Source organism: Alosa alosa, chromosome 22 (assembly GCF_017589495.1).
Source record: "Alosa alosa isolate M-15738 ecotype Scorff River chromosome 22, AALO_Geno_1.1, whole genome shotgun sequence".
NCBI classification, from domain to species: Eukaryota; Metazoa; Chordata; class Actinopteri; order Clupeiformes; family Clupeidae; genus Alosa; species Alosa alosa.
Window position 1 is genome coordinate 10,852,962 of NC_063210.1, and position 16,721 is coordinate 10,869,682.

General features: G+C 47.6%; 1 protein-coding gene across 1 annotated transcript in view; it reads left to right on the top strand.

Annotated features, from left to right (window-relative positions):
- LOC125287935 (putative uncharacterized protein MYH16) overlaps positions 1 to 16,721 on the top strand; it is a 39,381-nt gene that overhangs the window by 20,902 nt on the left and 1,758 nt on the right. Inside the window, 17 exon segments of the mRNA XM_048234021.1 lie at positions 45 to 101; positions 3,425 to 3,511; positions 4,081 to 4,169; positions 4,171 to 4,318; positions 5,088 to 5,205; positions 6,494 to 6,621; positions 6,912 to 7,108; positions 8,321 to 8,453; positions 9,685 to 9,901; positions 10,428 to 10,564; positions 12,710 to 12,813; positions 13,297 to 13,489; positions 13,897 to 14,100; positions 14,911 to 15,036; positions 15,204 to 15,374; positions 15,877 to 16,077; positions 16,536 to 16,682. Of these exon segments, the coding sequence (XP_048089978.1) occupies positions 45 to 101; positions 3,425 to 3,511; positions 4,081 to 4,169; positions 4,171 to 4,318; positions 5,088 to 5,205; positions 6,494 to 6,621; positions 6,912 to 7,108; positions 8,321 to 8,453; positions 9,685 to 9,901; positions 10,428 to 10,564; positions 12,710 to 12,813; positions 13,297 to 13,489; positions 13,897 to 14,100; positions 14,911 to 15,036; positions 15,204 to 15,374; positions 15,877 to 16,077; positions 16,536 to 16,682 (2,457 nt within the window).

The window sequence follows — 16,721 nt, forward strand, 5'->3', positions numbered from 1 at the left end:
TGATTTCAAACATCTTTCTCTCTCTCTTTCCTTTTCTTCCTCAGGTGCGCATTGAGGAGCTGGAGGAGGAGCTGGAGGCAGAGAGAGCCATAAGAGCAAAGGTAACAGCATGTGTGTGTGTGTGTGTGTGTGTGTGTGTGTGTGTGTGTGTGTGTGTGTGTGTGTGTGTGTGTGTGTGTGTGTGTGTGTGTGTGTGTGTGTGTGTGTGTGTGTGTGTGTGTTGGGGGTGAGAGAGCCATAAGAGCAAAGGCAACAGCATACCTGAGGAGAGGGAGCGCTCTGTCACCCACACCTCCACAGATTTGGACATCATTAGGAATGTTGTACTGCATTATCGAGCAATGCCATTGTATTACTGTTATCTGCGACTTCCGATCCACACATCAAGTGATAACTCCATCCAAACTGGCATCAGCACTGACCTGTGCCAAACCTTTATTGCTTGCTTGTGGTGTTTCATCCACACTTTGGCAAGCATGGGCCTCTTCAGACCCCATCTGCTTGGCTCAATTGATCAGAGTCTTATTTCTGGGTAGAGGTAGGAAATGCCAGAGCCACAGGCCGAGGTATGGCATGCATTTGGGACACTGGCACCCTGGGGTGAGACCGGCCATGTGATGGACAGACCAAGAGAGGAGATGGGAGAGGAGAACAAGGAGAGGTGGAGACTGCGGTGTGTGTGTGTGTGTGTGTGTGTGTCTGTGGTGTGTGTATGTGTGGGTATTGATGCACTGGAATCATTTGCACATGTGATAATAAGGGCAGGAGAGAAGAAGGGTGTTTTCAATCAGAGTGCCAGATGACTAACTGTCCATCAAAACCGCAGGCTTTACCGAGATCCTTATGACTTCTAGTTTAACCCCCGCTATCAGTTCCTGTTGAGATGTGACGCGTAAGCTATGTCAGCTGTGAACGTTTAAAGGTTTATCTACACACACACCACACACCCACGCTCTGCTGATAGCTGAGATATGAGCACCTCACTTCCAGACATTTGGCCCCATTTTCTGAACACGGTCAGGTTATCACAACGGCAAGCATTCACGGGTTTTTAGAAATATACTGAGTAAAGATACATAAACTCATTTTTTCCCTACAAAAACAAAAACAGCATTTTATTTGCAAGTGGGGAGGCCCCTGTGGTCCTTTTTACAGCCTAACTTTCTGCCATCCCTCATAAGCTGTGTGCTATGTGCTGTGCTGGTGAGCAGAGCACATGTTTCCAGGCGCGGCGGATCAAGGTGGATTGGGTGACATGCCTCTGCCTGGCGGCGGTTCTGCTCATGTCTGCTCTTTTTTTTTTGTTCCGTGCGCTCTGGGTGGCATTCCTAATGGAACAGTGCTCCTCCTGCGCCATGCTCTAGAACCGTAGCGTAGTGCGGGTGTCAAGTACAGACACGCAGACCCCCTTTATCTACCACCCCCCCCCCACCCCTCCATCCCCATCACCGTCCCCTTCCCCACCCCCACCCCTCTGGGACGACCCCGCCTTCCAGAAGCCACACTCAGGCCATCTAACCAAACATCCTCTGCCGCAGACAGACCTCTCATTGTATTACTAACCCCCACCCGTCACGCCACCCCTCCATGTTGTCCCAGAATGCATCAGGAGGGGAGCGGACAGTATTCTTTTGCTCCAGGATCCTCAGCAGAGGAATTCCAGGTTGCATGTTGCGCGTGGGAGTGCGTGTGCGGGCGCAGAGAGAGGGAAACACACTGTCAAACATTACAAACACAAACACAGGTACAGGACATGCACACACACACACGCACATACACACACACACACACACACTGTCACACTCTAACACACACACACACACACACACACACTGTCACACTCACACACACACACACACCATAAGGGACATGAAAGGGCGATTCGTCCAACTAACCAAACAACCAAACATCCCCTTAAGCACACATACAGTGCTCAGTTTTCATACAGACAGCCACTTTAGTGATGCCAGTGTATTAAACTGACAAGAAGTCCATTCCTGACCCTCCTCAGAGGTCAAAGATCCCAGGAAAGGGGCCACTCCTGTCCAGACCTGCGGGGTCATAGCGACCCTTGAGAATCCATTCAGGTGTCAGATGATACTTCTGTGGGCCGTTTGGTCGTTATCAACATGGATGAATTCCCAGGCGACCCAAACAACTTGGAGCACGCCTCCACTTACGCCACTGTCTTCACTTCAGCCACTCCTCCGACAAAAACAGTTACGACGTTGACCCATCAATCCATCTCCCTGACTTCCCCATGGTATTACCAACCCACGCATTCAGGGCCTTGTGTTGGTTGCATAGCTTTACTGGCCTTTTTTTACGATGTCTTTAAAAGGGGCAGTAAATGAAACGCAAACCTGCTCGGTTTTCTCGCTGAGTGCCTTTAAAGTCCTCAGAGCAGATGACTTCTTTTGTTTGTTCGTTTAAAGAGGCATCTGCTACCCAAAAGCTGGAGGTGGATTTCCCCATGTGTGAGCGCCATGGTTTAATATATTTTTGAGTGGGGAGAGGCCCCTGAGGGCTCAAAAATTCAAAACAAGTTTCGCTCGGCCAGTTGTGTTGATTAGACGTCTCAGTACTGCTCCAATGTGTTTGGTGTGGGAGGGATGCTCCCTCTCTGGGAACTGAGTTTTGTATGTCAGCATTCATGATAAATACCCATCACTGTGCTGCAGGATATAGTGCATACTGCAGTTTTAACCCGTGGATAAACTGTATCTATCTGTATATTGTGGATACTCACCGGCCACTTTATTAGATACACATTGCTAGTACCAGGTTGGACCCCCCCTTTCAATGATGTCTTAATTCTTCGTAGCATAGATTAAACAAGGTGCTTGAAGTGCTTGAAACATGCCTCAGATATTTTGTACCATATTGACATGACAATTTGAGTTACTGTTGTCTTTCTATCTGAAAGACCAGTCTGGACCAGTCTGGACCATTCTCCTCTGACCCAGAGAGCTGGTGCTCACAGGATATGTTCTCTTTTTGGGACCATTCTCTGTAAACAACCCTGGAGATGGCTGTACGTGAAAATCCCAGATCAGCAGTTTCTGAAATACTCAAACTAGCCCATCTGGCACCAATGACCACGCAACATTCAGAAACACTTAAATCACGCTTCTTCCCCATACTAATGCTCGGTTGAAACTCCAGCTGATCCTTGTGACCATGTCTTTGTGCCTAAGTGCATTGAGTTGCTGCCATGTGATTGGCTGATTAGATATTTGCATTAATGTACAGTTGCCATTAACCTCTTCCCCATAGAATTGGTGGACATGAGCCTTTTGGTGTGTGTGTGTGTGTGTGTGTGTGTGTGTGTGTGTGTGTGTGTGTGTGTGTGTGTGTGTGTGTGTGTGTTTTCTCACTCCGTCCTCTTTCCTGTGTCTCTGTCTGTAACTCATCTGTGTGTCAGGTGGAGAAGCAGCGATCTGACCTGACGCGTGAACTGGATGATCTGACTGACCGGCTGGAGGAGGCCGGTGGGGCCACAGCCTCTCAGGTGCTCTCACGGCGCCAGCGTCCCTCCGCACTCCCTGTCATTAGTCTGCTTTTTCTCTTTCTCTCTCTCTCTCTCTCTCTCTCTCTCTCTATCACTATCCCCCCATTCACTCTCTCTCTTGCCCTCCTTTTGCCCTTTTGACCCCAAAACTGCCCTCTGAGAAAATAGTGCACTATACAGTGTACAGCCATAATTTCAGTTCTCCACGTTCTTGGGCAATCTCTGGGTGTGGGTACAGTATGCGTAATCTCCCAATCTAATCTCACCCTCATCCTTCAGGTTATCTGTGCTGCCCTACATACTCACCCACCATTTTCTTTTTCATTACTTCATCACTCCATTCCTTTATCATTCTAATCTCTCTTGCTCTCTCTTCCCGTCTCTCTCTCTCTCACACACCATTTCTCTCTCTCCCTCTCTCTCTACCCCTCTCTCTCCATCTCTCATCTCTCTCCGTCTCTCATCTCTCTCTCTCTGCCCCTCTCTCTCTCCATCCCTCATTTCTCTCTCTCTCTGCCCCCCTCTCTCGCTCTCTCTCTCCATCTCTCATCCCTCTCCCCCCACTGTAGATAGAGATGAATAAGAAGCGAGAGGCGGAGCTCCAGCGTCTGGCCGGAGCTAGGGCCGAGTCGTCAGCGCCAGTCCAGCTGGCGGGCGCTGAAGCGTCCGCCACGGTGGCTGGCGAGCTGGGGCGAGCAGTGCGAGGGCCTGCAGCGCGCCCGTGCCAAACTGGAAAAGGACAAGCAGAACCTGCGGCTGGAGGTGGACGACCTGGCCGCCTCGCTGGACAACCTGCAGAAGTCCAAGGTCAGTCAGAGAGCACAGAACAGATGTCCGAACGAGGGCAGGCCATGACCTGTTGATGCTGCTGAGGTTGTATGAGTCAGTCTTACTCAGCAGTGAGAACGCTCTAAAGTAGCCTACAGAAAGCAAGTAGTTATTACACTACAATGTGCTACTATGTTAAGTACTACTGTGTTAAGTGTGACTGTGTTAAGTGCTACTGTGTTAAGTGTGATTGTGTTAAGTGCTACTGTGTTAAGTGTGACTGTGTTAAGTGCTACTGTGTTAAATGCTAGTGTGCTGCTATGCTAGAGTGCTACTGTGTTAAATTTGAATATGATTACATTTGCTTATACAATAAATTAACTTGCTAAATGAAATGCTGAGGGCTAAAGTCTTGACTTGACATTTTATATTTTAATTGGCAAAAGTTATGGTAGTGTACTGTGGTGCAATGTCAAGACAGTTGTGTCAACTGGAAAAATGCTGTCTATCTTACCAGTACTAACAGGACTAGAAAAATCCAGACCAGACCTTCTTGGTTGCACTTCATTTAACTTTCCTCGCAAACTTCCCCTTTGTATTGAACAACACCGCCATCAGACGATCACTCATTTGCTGGCAGAAGTGCATGTTGAGAGACAGGGCTCATTGGAGTGCACATGCATCTCTGCTGTGTGTGTGTGTGTGTGTGTGTGTGTGTGTGTGAAGTTCAGACTGCTCCACCCATGTGTGTGAACCATGTGTGTGAAGAGTTCAGACTGCTTCACCCGTGTGTCCTCCTCCCCACCAGACCTCCACAGATATCCAGCTACGCAAGCTGGAGGACCTACTGGCCGAGGCCAACTCCAGGAACGATGACCTCCAGAAGGCCCTGACCGAGGTCACAGTGTCCAGGAACCGCCTCACAGGTAAGAGCCCGTGCACTCTGGTATGTACAGTACATGGACACAGAAGACACTGCATCACTATTGTATTCACTTTTTTATATTCTGTACAGTGAAGGCCTTTATCATTCCGTTCAGAGAGTTAACTTAGGTGCTATTTTCTATTTTTGTATCATATATAGAGAGGACCTTTATTTTTTCATTCTGTACAGAGAGTTAACCTAGATACTATTTTTCTATTTTTCTATTCTATACATAGAGGACCTTCATTTTTTCATTCTGTAAAGAGAGTTGACTTGACTTATGTACAGGGAAACTCTGCTGGTAAAAACATGTTCAGCTGACAACATAGATTCAAGCAGGTGAATCAGGTGTAGTTCCATTACAAGTTGCAATAGAACTGGACAGTTTTCACAGCCACTTCCGCGCCGTTAAATTTGACCCTGCATCCGCATAACTCAAGATAGCCGTCCCTGACACCGTGCTTAGACGTGCTTCCTGTCAGTCTGACAAAGTGCATCAGCAAAGTGCATGGCAATGGAATGTAGCAACCCAGTGACAGATATGATTATAACATACAATACAAATGTAACACTTAGAGGTCAAGTGCTAGGCCATCTCCAAGGTCAGTACTTCCTAACTTCTGGTGGCATATATCTCTGTGAATGAATGCAGAGGGACTGAACAGAACACCCTGATTGATTTTATTTGACCACTAAAAATAAAATATGAAACAGTACTCTGTGTCATACATGAAAACACATACAGTAAATGGTCAGGGATGACACAATAAAGCCCAAAGACTTATTTCCATTGTGGTCCCTGGTGTTGCACTCACAGATCTACAGATGTGTCAGTCACAGTCAGAGCCACAGATTACAGTGCTGGGTTTAGACCAAGTCAGGATGTTCACTAATAATAATAGTAATAGGTGAAGTTACTGTGGATTTCTATTTCAGATAATGTATTTAAGTATTCACAAAACAGTGCTCATTCAGATGATCTTAAGTCATTGAATTGCTTGACTGTGAGTTTCACACTGAGCTGAGAGTAGCATCTCAGTGTCTCACTCACACTGTCTTTTATTCTTTCCTTGTCTCTTTCTCTCTGTCCCTCTCTCTTTTTTGGTCTTATTTTATTTCCTTCACTCTATGTATCTACTCTTCTACCCGCCACTCTCTCCCTTTCCTTCTCTTTACACTCCCTTCTATCTGTCTATCTTTCTCTCACAATCCCATCTTTTCTTTCCCCCTCTCTCTCCACCCCCCACCTCTCTCTCTCTCTCTCCCTCTCTATCCCTCTCTCTGTGCAGCTGAGAACAGTGAGCTGGCCCGGCAACTGGAGGAGGCTGAGAACAAGGGCTGTCTGATGAGCCGCGCGCGGGGCCTGTTGAGTGGCCAGCACGAGGACCTCAAGAGGCAGCTGGACGAGGAGCTCAAGGTGCGGCCTTCTGAGCAGGGTGCTACACACACACACCTGCTCCTCTTTGTGGTTGCGTGTCTGTAGCTGTTTGTGTTTGGCTGTATGTTTGTCTGGCTGTAACTACACACCTGTGGAGATCTACATGTGCATGTTCACGTGTGTGTGTGTGTGTGTGTGTGTGTGTGTTTGTGTGTTTGTGTGTTTGTGTGTGTGTGTGTGTGTGTGTGTTTGTGTGTATATGTGTGTGTGTGTGTGTGTGTGTTTGTGTGTTTGTGTGTGTGTGCGTGTGTGTGTGTGTGTGTGCGCAGGCCAAGGCGTGTGTGAGCAGCAGCATGGCGGCGCTGCGTCAGGAGTGTGAGAGTCTGCGGGAGCAGCTGGAGGAGGAGCAGGAGAGCAAGCTGGAGCTGCAGCGCCTCGTCTCCAAGCTCAACAGCGACGTCACGCACTGGAGGGGACGCCTGGAGGCCGACAGCATCCAGCACAGCGACGAGCTCGAAGAAGCCAAGTATGGCACACGCACACGGGCACACACACACACACAGAATTAGTCTTCTCTCACACACACACACACACACACACACACACACACACACACACACACACACACACACACACACCACATAAGCTTGCATAACTTCCACCCGCTCACACAAAAAAGCATTCACAATCACAGAATCAGTCTTCACATACACACACACACACACACACACACACACACACACACACACACACACACACACACACACACACACACACACATATACAGTTTTATACACACTTGGCCTAGGTTAATGACATTGACACATTTACAATATCACTGGCAAGAAACCATGAAGAAGAAGAGTTTGCAGATGCTCTGGTGTCATGCATGCTTTCAACACTCAAGCTCACACATTCACTCACATCTGCCCTGCTTGCATACTCTGATACACAACATGTTGCCATCACACACATTGGAGGACTGGAGGACAATGTTGAGCACACATACACACACACACACCGCTCTCACACAACACACACACACACACACACACACACACACACAGACAAAACAAGCTTGCATAACTTCCATATGCTCTCACAAAAAAAGCATTCACAATCACAGAATCAGTCTTCATCCCTAATCACAACCACAATCCCCTAATGCACCACCATATGTACAAAACCACACCACGTACGGTAATTACCAGAGCAAGCCATAATAATCATCAGCAGACTTTCCACTTGTGTTTGTTTTTGTCCCACATGCGTCTGGGTAAACAACATCCCTATATGTGAGCTTGCACCAGCAGGCCTGTTTGTGTATTGTTTATTGTGCTTTGCTGTACAACAAACACACACACACACACACACACACACACACACACACACACACACACACACACACACACACACACACACACACACACACACACACACACACACACACACACACACACACACACACACACACACACACACACACACACACACACACACACACACACACATGCACATACACACACACACACACACACACACACAGACACACACTCCCTCTCCCTCTCTATCCTTCTCTCTCTCTCTCTCTCTCTCTCTCTCTCTCTCACACACACACACACACACACACACACACACACACACACACACCGTGTTTTATTACTTACAGTAACATGTGTGACGATGTGTGTGTTTGTGTGCGTGCGTGCGTGCGCGTGTGTGTGTGCGCTGGCTGCAGGAAGAAGCTGTCGTCCCGGCTCCAGGAGGCTGAGGAGGCGGTGGAGGCCACCCAGGCCAAGTGCTCCAGCCTGGAGAAGACCAAGCAGAGGCTGCAGGGAGAGGTGGAGGAGCTCTGCATGGACCTGGACAAGGTGGGGAGGCCAGTCTGTCATTATGGAGGCAGGGTAGTGGATGGAAAGTGGCGTGGTGCTGGTCCAGTGCAGTGCTTCTCAAGTGGTGTGGGGCTGGTCCAGTGCAGTGGTTCTCAAACGGCGTGGTGGTGGTCCAGAGGAGTGGTTCTCAAGTGGGGTGGTGGTCGTCCAGTGCAGTGGAATTTAGAGCAACCCAATGCATTTTCATACAGGCTCATAATTGTTATTAAGTAGCCTCAGGCCACAGTTCTTCTATGCAGCTCAATGAATATGATCATAATGAATATATGTGAGCATATGCCTATCACTGTGGTCATTAACACTGTATAGAAAAAATATGGCAGAATGAACACCCCTGTTATAACCTACAGTAATATGTGTGACATACAGTACTTCATAATCAGTAGCCATAAGTCGGTGTTCTTTGCCATTTTGGTTTGTCCTTGGATGAGAACCTCTGGTCTAGTGGTTAGCGATAGGCTTCCAAACACCAGGGCCTGCCACCACTGTGCCCCCTGAACAAGGCACAAGACTGTGATTAGTCCACTTTAAGTCGCTCTGTTCACCAACTAAATAATGTAACTAAATGATGTGAATGTTAATAAAAGGGAAGCTGATTGAAGTGGTTGAATTTATGCACGAGGATGCGTACAGTAAGTGAATGTGTGACAGTATACACATATCTATGCTGATGCTGATGCTGAGTGAATATGTGGCTGAATGAAAGTCCACTATAAAGTTCACCCGTAAGACATCTGTTAGTTGTTTATTAGGTTGTACATAGCTTAACTGTTTACAGCAATGATAAAACCTTTGCTTGATGTGCTGTGAGGGTCATTCTCTTCCATAATCAATTCTATGAACTTTTATTCTTTGTTTAGGTAATTCATTATAGCCTCCTACAAATCAATAGCCTCGCTGTGGTACACTAAAGTTTTATTGACCTGGCAACCACTTACCTTCACTCCCCACCATCTTTTTCTCCCTCTTTACCTCTTTCTCCCTCCCTCCCTCCCTCCCTCTCTCCCTTCCTCGCTCTCTCTCCCTCTCTCTGTCCCTCTCCCCATTCTCTCTCCACCTCCATTCTTTCTCTCTCTCTCTCCTGCTCTCTCTCTCTCCTGCTCTGTCTCTCTCTTTCTGTCCCTCTCCCCATTCTCTCTCTACCTCCATTCTCTCTCTCTCTCTCTCCCTCTCTCTCTTCCTCTGTCCATCTCTTCCTCCCTCTTTCCAGGCCAGTAACAACGCGGTGGTGCTGGACAAGAGGCAGCGCGTGCTGGAGAAGCAGCTGGCCGACTGGCGTCAGAAGTGCGAGGAGCTGAGCCAGGAAGTGGAGGCGTGCCAGAAGGACGGCCGGCAGCACGCCACCGAGCTCTTCAAGCTCAAGACGGCCCACGAGGAGACGCTGGAGCAGGCCGAGGCGCTCCGCCGCGAGAACAAGGCCTACCAGGGTGAGACCCGCAAGAGAGAGAGAGAGAGAGGGAGGGAGGGAGAGAGAGAGAGAGAGAGAGAGAGGGAGAGGGAGGGAGGGAGAGAGAGAGAAAGAGAGAGGGAGAGAGAGGGAGAGAGAGAGAAAATGAGAAAATGTGTCTCCTGGTGTGTAAACATACTGTAGAAGTTCTGTGACCATTGAAGCACTGTGTCAGATAACAGGAAATGGAAACAGAATATATTTTATGGTTGTGTATTTTGGAGAAATTACCATTTTCTTATCTTCCAGACTCCCACATGCAATATGTGAGGTAGCCGTGTAGAACTATCTCCAGAAACCTCCCTGTAGTCTTACTCGAAAGCAAAATGTTTGTTCAAATATTAGCCCTTTTCCCAGATGTAGTCTGGCAGACAGGCATTTGAAATTCTACATTGGCAGTGCAGCACTGTGTTTGCCTGATTTGTCTCTCATGCGTATCGTGTGGTGTGTGTGTGTGTGTGTGTGTGTGTGTGTGTGTGTGTGTGTGTGTGTGTGTGCTCCATCAGAGGAGATCACTGACCTGACTGACCAGCTGTCTGACGGGGGGAAGAGTGTCCACGAGCTGCAGAAGATGAAGAAGAAGCTGGAGATGGAGAAGGAGGAGCTGCAGGGCTCCCTGGAGGAGTCGGAGGCCGCGCTGGAGGTACGAGTCCAGTCCGCGCTGGACGTCCACTTAGCAGGGCTGACCTCTCTGTCCACCGCCTCTCTCCTTCACTCTGGTCTGTTTACTTTGCACTTTCTCTTCTCTTTCTCTTCCTTCTGTGTATCCCTTGTTCCTATAGGGTTGGTCCTCTCTGCCCCTTACTCTCTCTCTCTCTCCCTCTCTCTCTGTGTGTGTGTCTCTCTCTCTTTTCTCTGTCTGCCTCTCTCTCTTTGTCTCTCTCTCTTTCTCTCTCTCTCTCCTTCTCTCTCTCTCCCTCACACACACTGTCTGAGCCACCTGACTCAAGGGCAGGGACCTTCATGTGAGGACCACGAGCCTCACGGATGGGGAGACCACACTGAATGTGACTATGTTAACAAAAGTAATTTATTACATAAATGAAATGGTAAGAAACATCAGTGAGCGAGAGGCAAACCAAGTATGTAGTCAGCATGTGAACATGTATGTAGTGCAAGTCAGCATGTGAACATGTGGTGCAAGTCAGCATGTGAACATGTATGTGGTGCAAGTCATGTATGCAAAAAGCAAAGAAAATCGAGGGAGTGTCGTCAGTCCCATGTAGTGCAGAAATAAGCCCAGGCTTCGTCGTTAGTCTCCAATCAGCAACCAACCTCAGAATGACACATCGCCACCTATAGGCCAATGGAGGCAAAGACACAGAGAAGTATTCAGCACAGCCTGTCACAATACACACACACACACACACACACACACACACACACACACACACACACACACACACACACACACACACATGTATGTACACACACAGCCAAACACACACACACACACACACACTTTCTCTTCAACCTATAGATCATCACAGGAGAGTTGTCTCCTAACTCTATTTGTCAGCCCCCCTCAGACATTATACAACAGCACACATAGTGAACGCCATACATCACCCTCTCAGAGTCCCCAGCAGTTCCGCGCCGTCGTCTCCTCCGCTAGGTGTTTGCCTTCTGGAGGGGGGTCGGGACGATCTTTCACGGGGCCCGGGAAGGCTGGCTGCCGGCTGAGTGATGCTACGGAGCAGAGCAGGGGGAGAAAGCGCTGTTGGGCAGAGCACTAAATTAGCGGGGGCCAATTGGACAGAAAATAGAAAATGGAGGATCAACAATGAAAGACAGAAAACTATGAAGTATGTGTGAAGGGAAAAATGATTCCCAAAATAGAAATCAAGATTGATGTAGACACCAGGATGAAATAACAGAACATAAATATAGATAAATAGATAGATAGATAGATATAATAATAATAGATAATAAATACAGAAAATAAAGACAAAAAAATATAGTCAGAAAGACAGAGAGTGAGAGAGAAAAAAGAGAGAGAGAGAGAGCGTGAGAGGGAGAGAGAAAAAGAGAGAAAGAGAGAGAGAGCCCATTAGTTCTGCTCCAGTGGGCCACGTCTTCTCCATCCAGAGGGCTGTCTTTCATCAGCCACTCGGTGACATCTTACCCACTGTGTGTACACACTGCACCACAGGCCCATCAGGCCCATCCATCTCTGCTCTGCTCTCAAGTCTCAAGTGCAGAGACTTTGTTCTCACCTTCCCCACAGACTGAACCACTTCACAGGGTACATACTGTAGATGTGGCAGGAGTCATGATAGAAATATGTGTGTGTGTGTGTGTGTGTGTGTGTGTGTGTGTGTGAGTGTGTGTGTGTGTGTGTGTGTGTGTGTGTGTACATGAGTGTGTGTGTGTGTGTGTGTGTGTGTGTGTGTGTGGTGGTTTGGAGTGTGTAGGAAGTTTGTGCATGGTAGAGGTCTTAACTTGCACCAGCAGACCAGCAGACAGCTGCAGTCTATGATGGCTGTCATTGAGGATCGTGGTTGTGATCGTGGCTCTAACCAACTTAATCATCCCCTTTTGTTTGACTTTGTGGGTTACTCGATTTACTCATTTAGTCATTGGCACCTTACCACAGGCTCTTGGTGGAGAAGCATGATTTCATTAAAGATAAATAAAATTAAAAAAAACAGCACACATTCTGACACATCTCAAACAGTGAAATAAGTGTAGACTTTGTTACTACGACCGTAGCTGCTCCATGCCGACGTTTTGCTGATCTATGATGACAGGACTGACTCCTCTCTTCTCTCCCCCTTCCCACCACCAGGCGGAGGAGACCAAGGTGCTGCGTCTGCAGGTGGAGCTGTCTCAGGTCAAAGGGGACATGGAGCGCCGGATGCAGGAGAAGGAGGAGGAGTTTGAGGCCACCAGGTACTAGCGTTCTCATCAGATCTCTTCTTTTTACTTTTCTCTCATTTTATGATAACTAAAATGGTTGAGAGCAAATCCTGTTACACTGTTCACCAGAGTCACAGCTAAATAGGATGGGTGTGTTTGAGCTCGTGGCTGTCTTGAGCATTTTGCTGCCACTCATTTTCATTTTAGGAAAAGTTATTTTATTTTCCTTTCACTGACTACTAAATTGGGATATTGTTTCCTATCTACTGAAATAACCCTGACATGATCGCTACTCTTTCCTTTCTGCCACAATTCCTAATGTATGCTTAACAAACACTTTCCTGGTAAGTGCTCTGCACGTGTCTCTCTCTGCGTTCTCTTTACTTTGAGTGCTTTCTGTTCATGCACACCTTGAATCGAACAAAAAAAAAAAACAGTTGCATGAAATATATCTTTTAATTGTTTTACAATATGCTCAGTAAAATTGAACATCCTGTATCTCTCTATTTATTCTAGAAAGAGCCACCAGAGGGCGCTTGAGTCCCTGCAAGCCAGTCTGGACGTGGAGGTGAAAGGTCGCACTGAGGGAGCACGCCTGAAGAAGAAGATGGAGGCCGACCTGAATGACCTGGAGCTTCAGGTGGACCTCCTCAACAAGAACAACACCGAGCTGATGAAGACCGTGAAGAAGATGCAGCAGCAAGTCAAGGTTGGGATCCAGCCTCTCCCATTGGATTCAATTTGAGAATCAACTGTCTCCTTATTGACTAATGAGTCAATGTTTATGTTGTAAAAGAAACATGTCTCCTAGCACTTGTAGGCTCCTCGTGCCTGCTTCATACCAGGGTACAGTATTATTCATGGCTGTGATTTCGCTCCAAAATTTGAACTCCTGAAATACAAAACAACTAAGAAGTTAACTTTTTTTAATGTATTTTTTGTATTTAAAAAAAAAAAAAAAAAAAAAAAAATGTTTTTGATTCTTTTAAGGAGTGGACAGAAAAGGGAATTCATGGGAAAAGTGAAGGAAAAGGAAGAAAAAGAAAAAGTATTCCATAAATCCAACGTAACGTAACGTAACCACACCTCCCCTCTCCTCTGCTCCCTCTCCTGCAGGACCTGCAGGCTCAGCTGGAGGAGGAGGTGCGTCAGCAGGAGGAGGTGCAGGAGGAGCGGGCCCTGCTGGAGCGCCGCTGCACCCTGCTGGCCAGCGAGAGCGAGGAGAGCCGCGTGGCGCTGGAGGCGGCCGAACGTGCCCGCAAGGCTCTGGAGACAGAGCTGCAGGAGAGCTCTGACAAATTCAACGAGCTCAACAACCAGGTGACCCTGACGCTGCAGAATCACACCAGTTTACAGTTTGGCACCACAAAAACATCTAGGATTTCTCTTTCTCACTCTCTCTTTCTCAAATCTATTAAAATGGTGCTTTATTGGCATGAATGAATGATGCCATTGTCACCGGCTTGACATATTAGGCTATAGAATTTACATTTTATATTATTATATAGTATATGAGTGTATTTTTTTTTTGCAAGTTGTAGTGTGAATGGGGGAGGGGCAACAGAACAAACAAACAACACTGAATGTCTCACTCTTTCTCTTTCTCTCCCTCACACACATACCGGTACACACACACACACGCACACGCACACACAAACAAACACGCATACATGCACACATACACACACACACACACACACACACACACACACACACACACATGCACACACACACACACACACACACACGCACACGCACACACAAACAAACACGCATACATGCACACATACACACACACACACACACACACACACACACACACACACACACACACATGCACACACGCGCACACACACACACACACACACACACACGCACACACACACACACACACACGCACACGCACACACAAACAAACACGCATACATGCACACATACACACACACACACACACACACACACACACACATGCACACACGCCACACACACACACACACACACACACACACACACACACACACACACACACACACACACACACACACACACACACACACACACACACACACACACACACACACACACACACACACATACACACTTACTCTCTCCCTCTCCTCCTGCGTGTAGCTCCAGGCGGCGTGCAGTGGCAAGCGGAAGCTGGAGGTGGACCTGCAGCAGCTGAGCCACGAGCACGAGGAGCTGCAGGGCGAGCTGAGGGGGGCCGGCGACAAGATCAAGAAGGCCAACTGCGAGGTGAGACGGACCTCACCGCTCACCATACGCATCACTGACGAGACTAACTGAGACATTAGGGTTATTGAGATTAATAGTGGACGTCTCATCTGTGAGATTAATGTGGACGTCTTGTAAAGTAAAGTTGCCTTGCCCACTCGTCTGACCACTGTGGCTATGTGCGGTAGGCGACGCGTGTGGCCGAGGAGCTGCGTCTGGAGCAGGAGCACACGCTGCACCTTGAGAGGGTGAAGAAGGGCCTGGAGGCCCAGATCAAGGACATGACTACCCGGCTGGACGAGGCCGAGCAGCTGGCCATGAAAGGGGGCAAGAAGTTCATCCAGAAACTGGAGGGCAAGGTAACAGGCACCAGTCAATAAGTCAGATGATGGATAGAAAGTTCCCACTCTTCTTAGGATGAGGATACCACTTCATTTCATTAGCTCTGTCTATGAGGAGATGAACAGGCTAAAAAAGAACATCTACAGTTGCTCTCTATTTTGTTTTTATAGTATGTAGATGATTTTTTTTTTGACAATTATTTATTTTTGTTGACAATTATAATATTTTAGGACTGCTTGCCAATACACACAATTTAGTCATTTCTTATTATTCACAGATATTCATATTATTAGTTCTCAAAGCTCCTCTCTTTGTCTTAAATGGCGAATTGTTACAACATCGTGAAACTATTTCAAATGTCTATTCTGTGTTTAGTTTTTATTCTTAGCACTTATAGTAAATGCAGGTTCATCATATCAGTGTGGATGCTTCCTGGGTAGTCATCCTATGACTTTGGTATTGTTGGCTACACGCTGCACCAGTTTTGCCACCTGAGTCAGTGTCAGTGTCCATGTGCAGGTAAAGGAGCTGGAGCTGGAGCTAGAGACAGAGCAGAAGCGCCACGGTGAGACGGTCAAGACGCTACGCAAGAACGAGCGGCGCTTGAAGGAGCTGCTCTTCCAGTCGGAGGAGGACCAGAAGAACCAGCTGCGCATGCAGGAGCTGGTGGAGCGGCTGCAGATCAAGATGAAGACCTACAAGAGACAAGTGGAGGAGGCGGTAAATAAGAGTTTTGTTCATCCTTCGAACTCGGTTCCTCCTGTCATTGTGAAGCATAATTCACCAAGCATTGGATTGTTTAGCCACTAATTGGGAACGTGAGCTGGGTTAAGACCATCATGAGACAGGTTAGTTTTACTTTACTGATGATGTGTTGTTTGCTGTGGCAATCCTACTCAGTACAAGATGAAACGCAGGCTCTTTTTAGCTTTGGCCTGCGTTTGGAACTTTCACTCATTCCAAACATAGTGCACTATGTAATGACAGCACTGTTGTACTGTGTAGTGAATGAGTAGTTATTTTGAACACAGCCTTAGTCCATGAAGGTTCAGAGTTTCAAGGGACTCACGATTGAAGCGGTTCCTCCGTGGACAGGTAGCGTAAATACAGTCCATCAAATGGGGAGAATGTCTCGGCCTTGTGAATGAAAGGCTCAACACTGTCTCTGTGGACACTAGGAGGAGCAGGCCAATGTGAACCTGGCCAAGTACAGGAAGACAGTGCATGAGCTGGACGATGCAGAGGAGCGGGCCGACATCGCCGAGTCCGCACTCACCAAGATCCGCACCAAGAACCGCGGCAGCTTCGGAAAGGGCTACTCATCCGTAAGTCTGAGAAAATCCTCTGCCACTGATTCTCTGTTC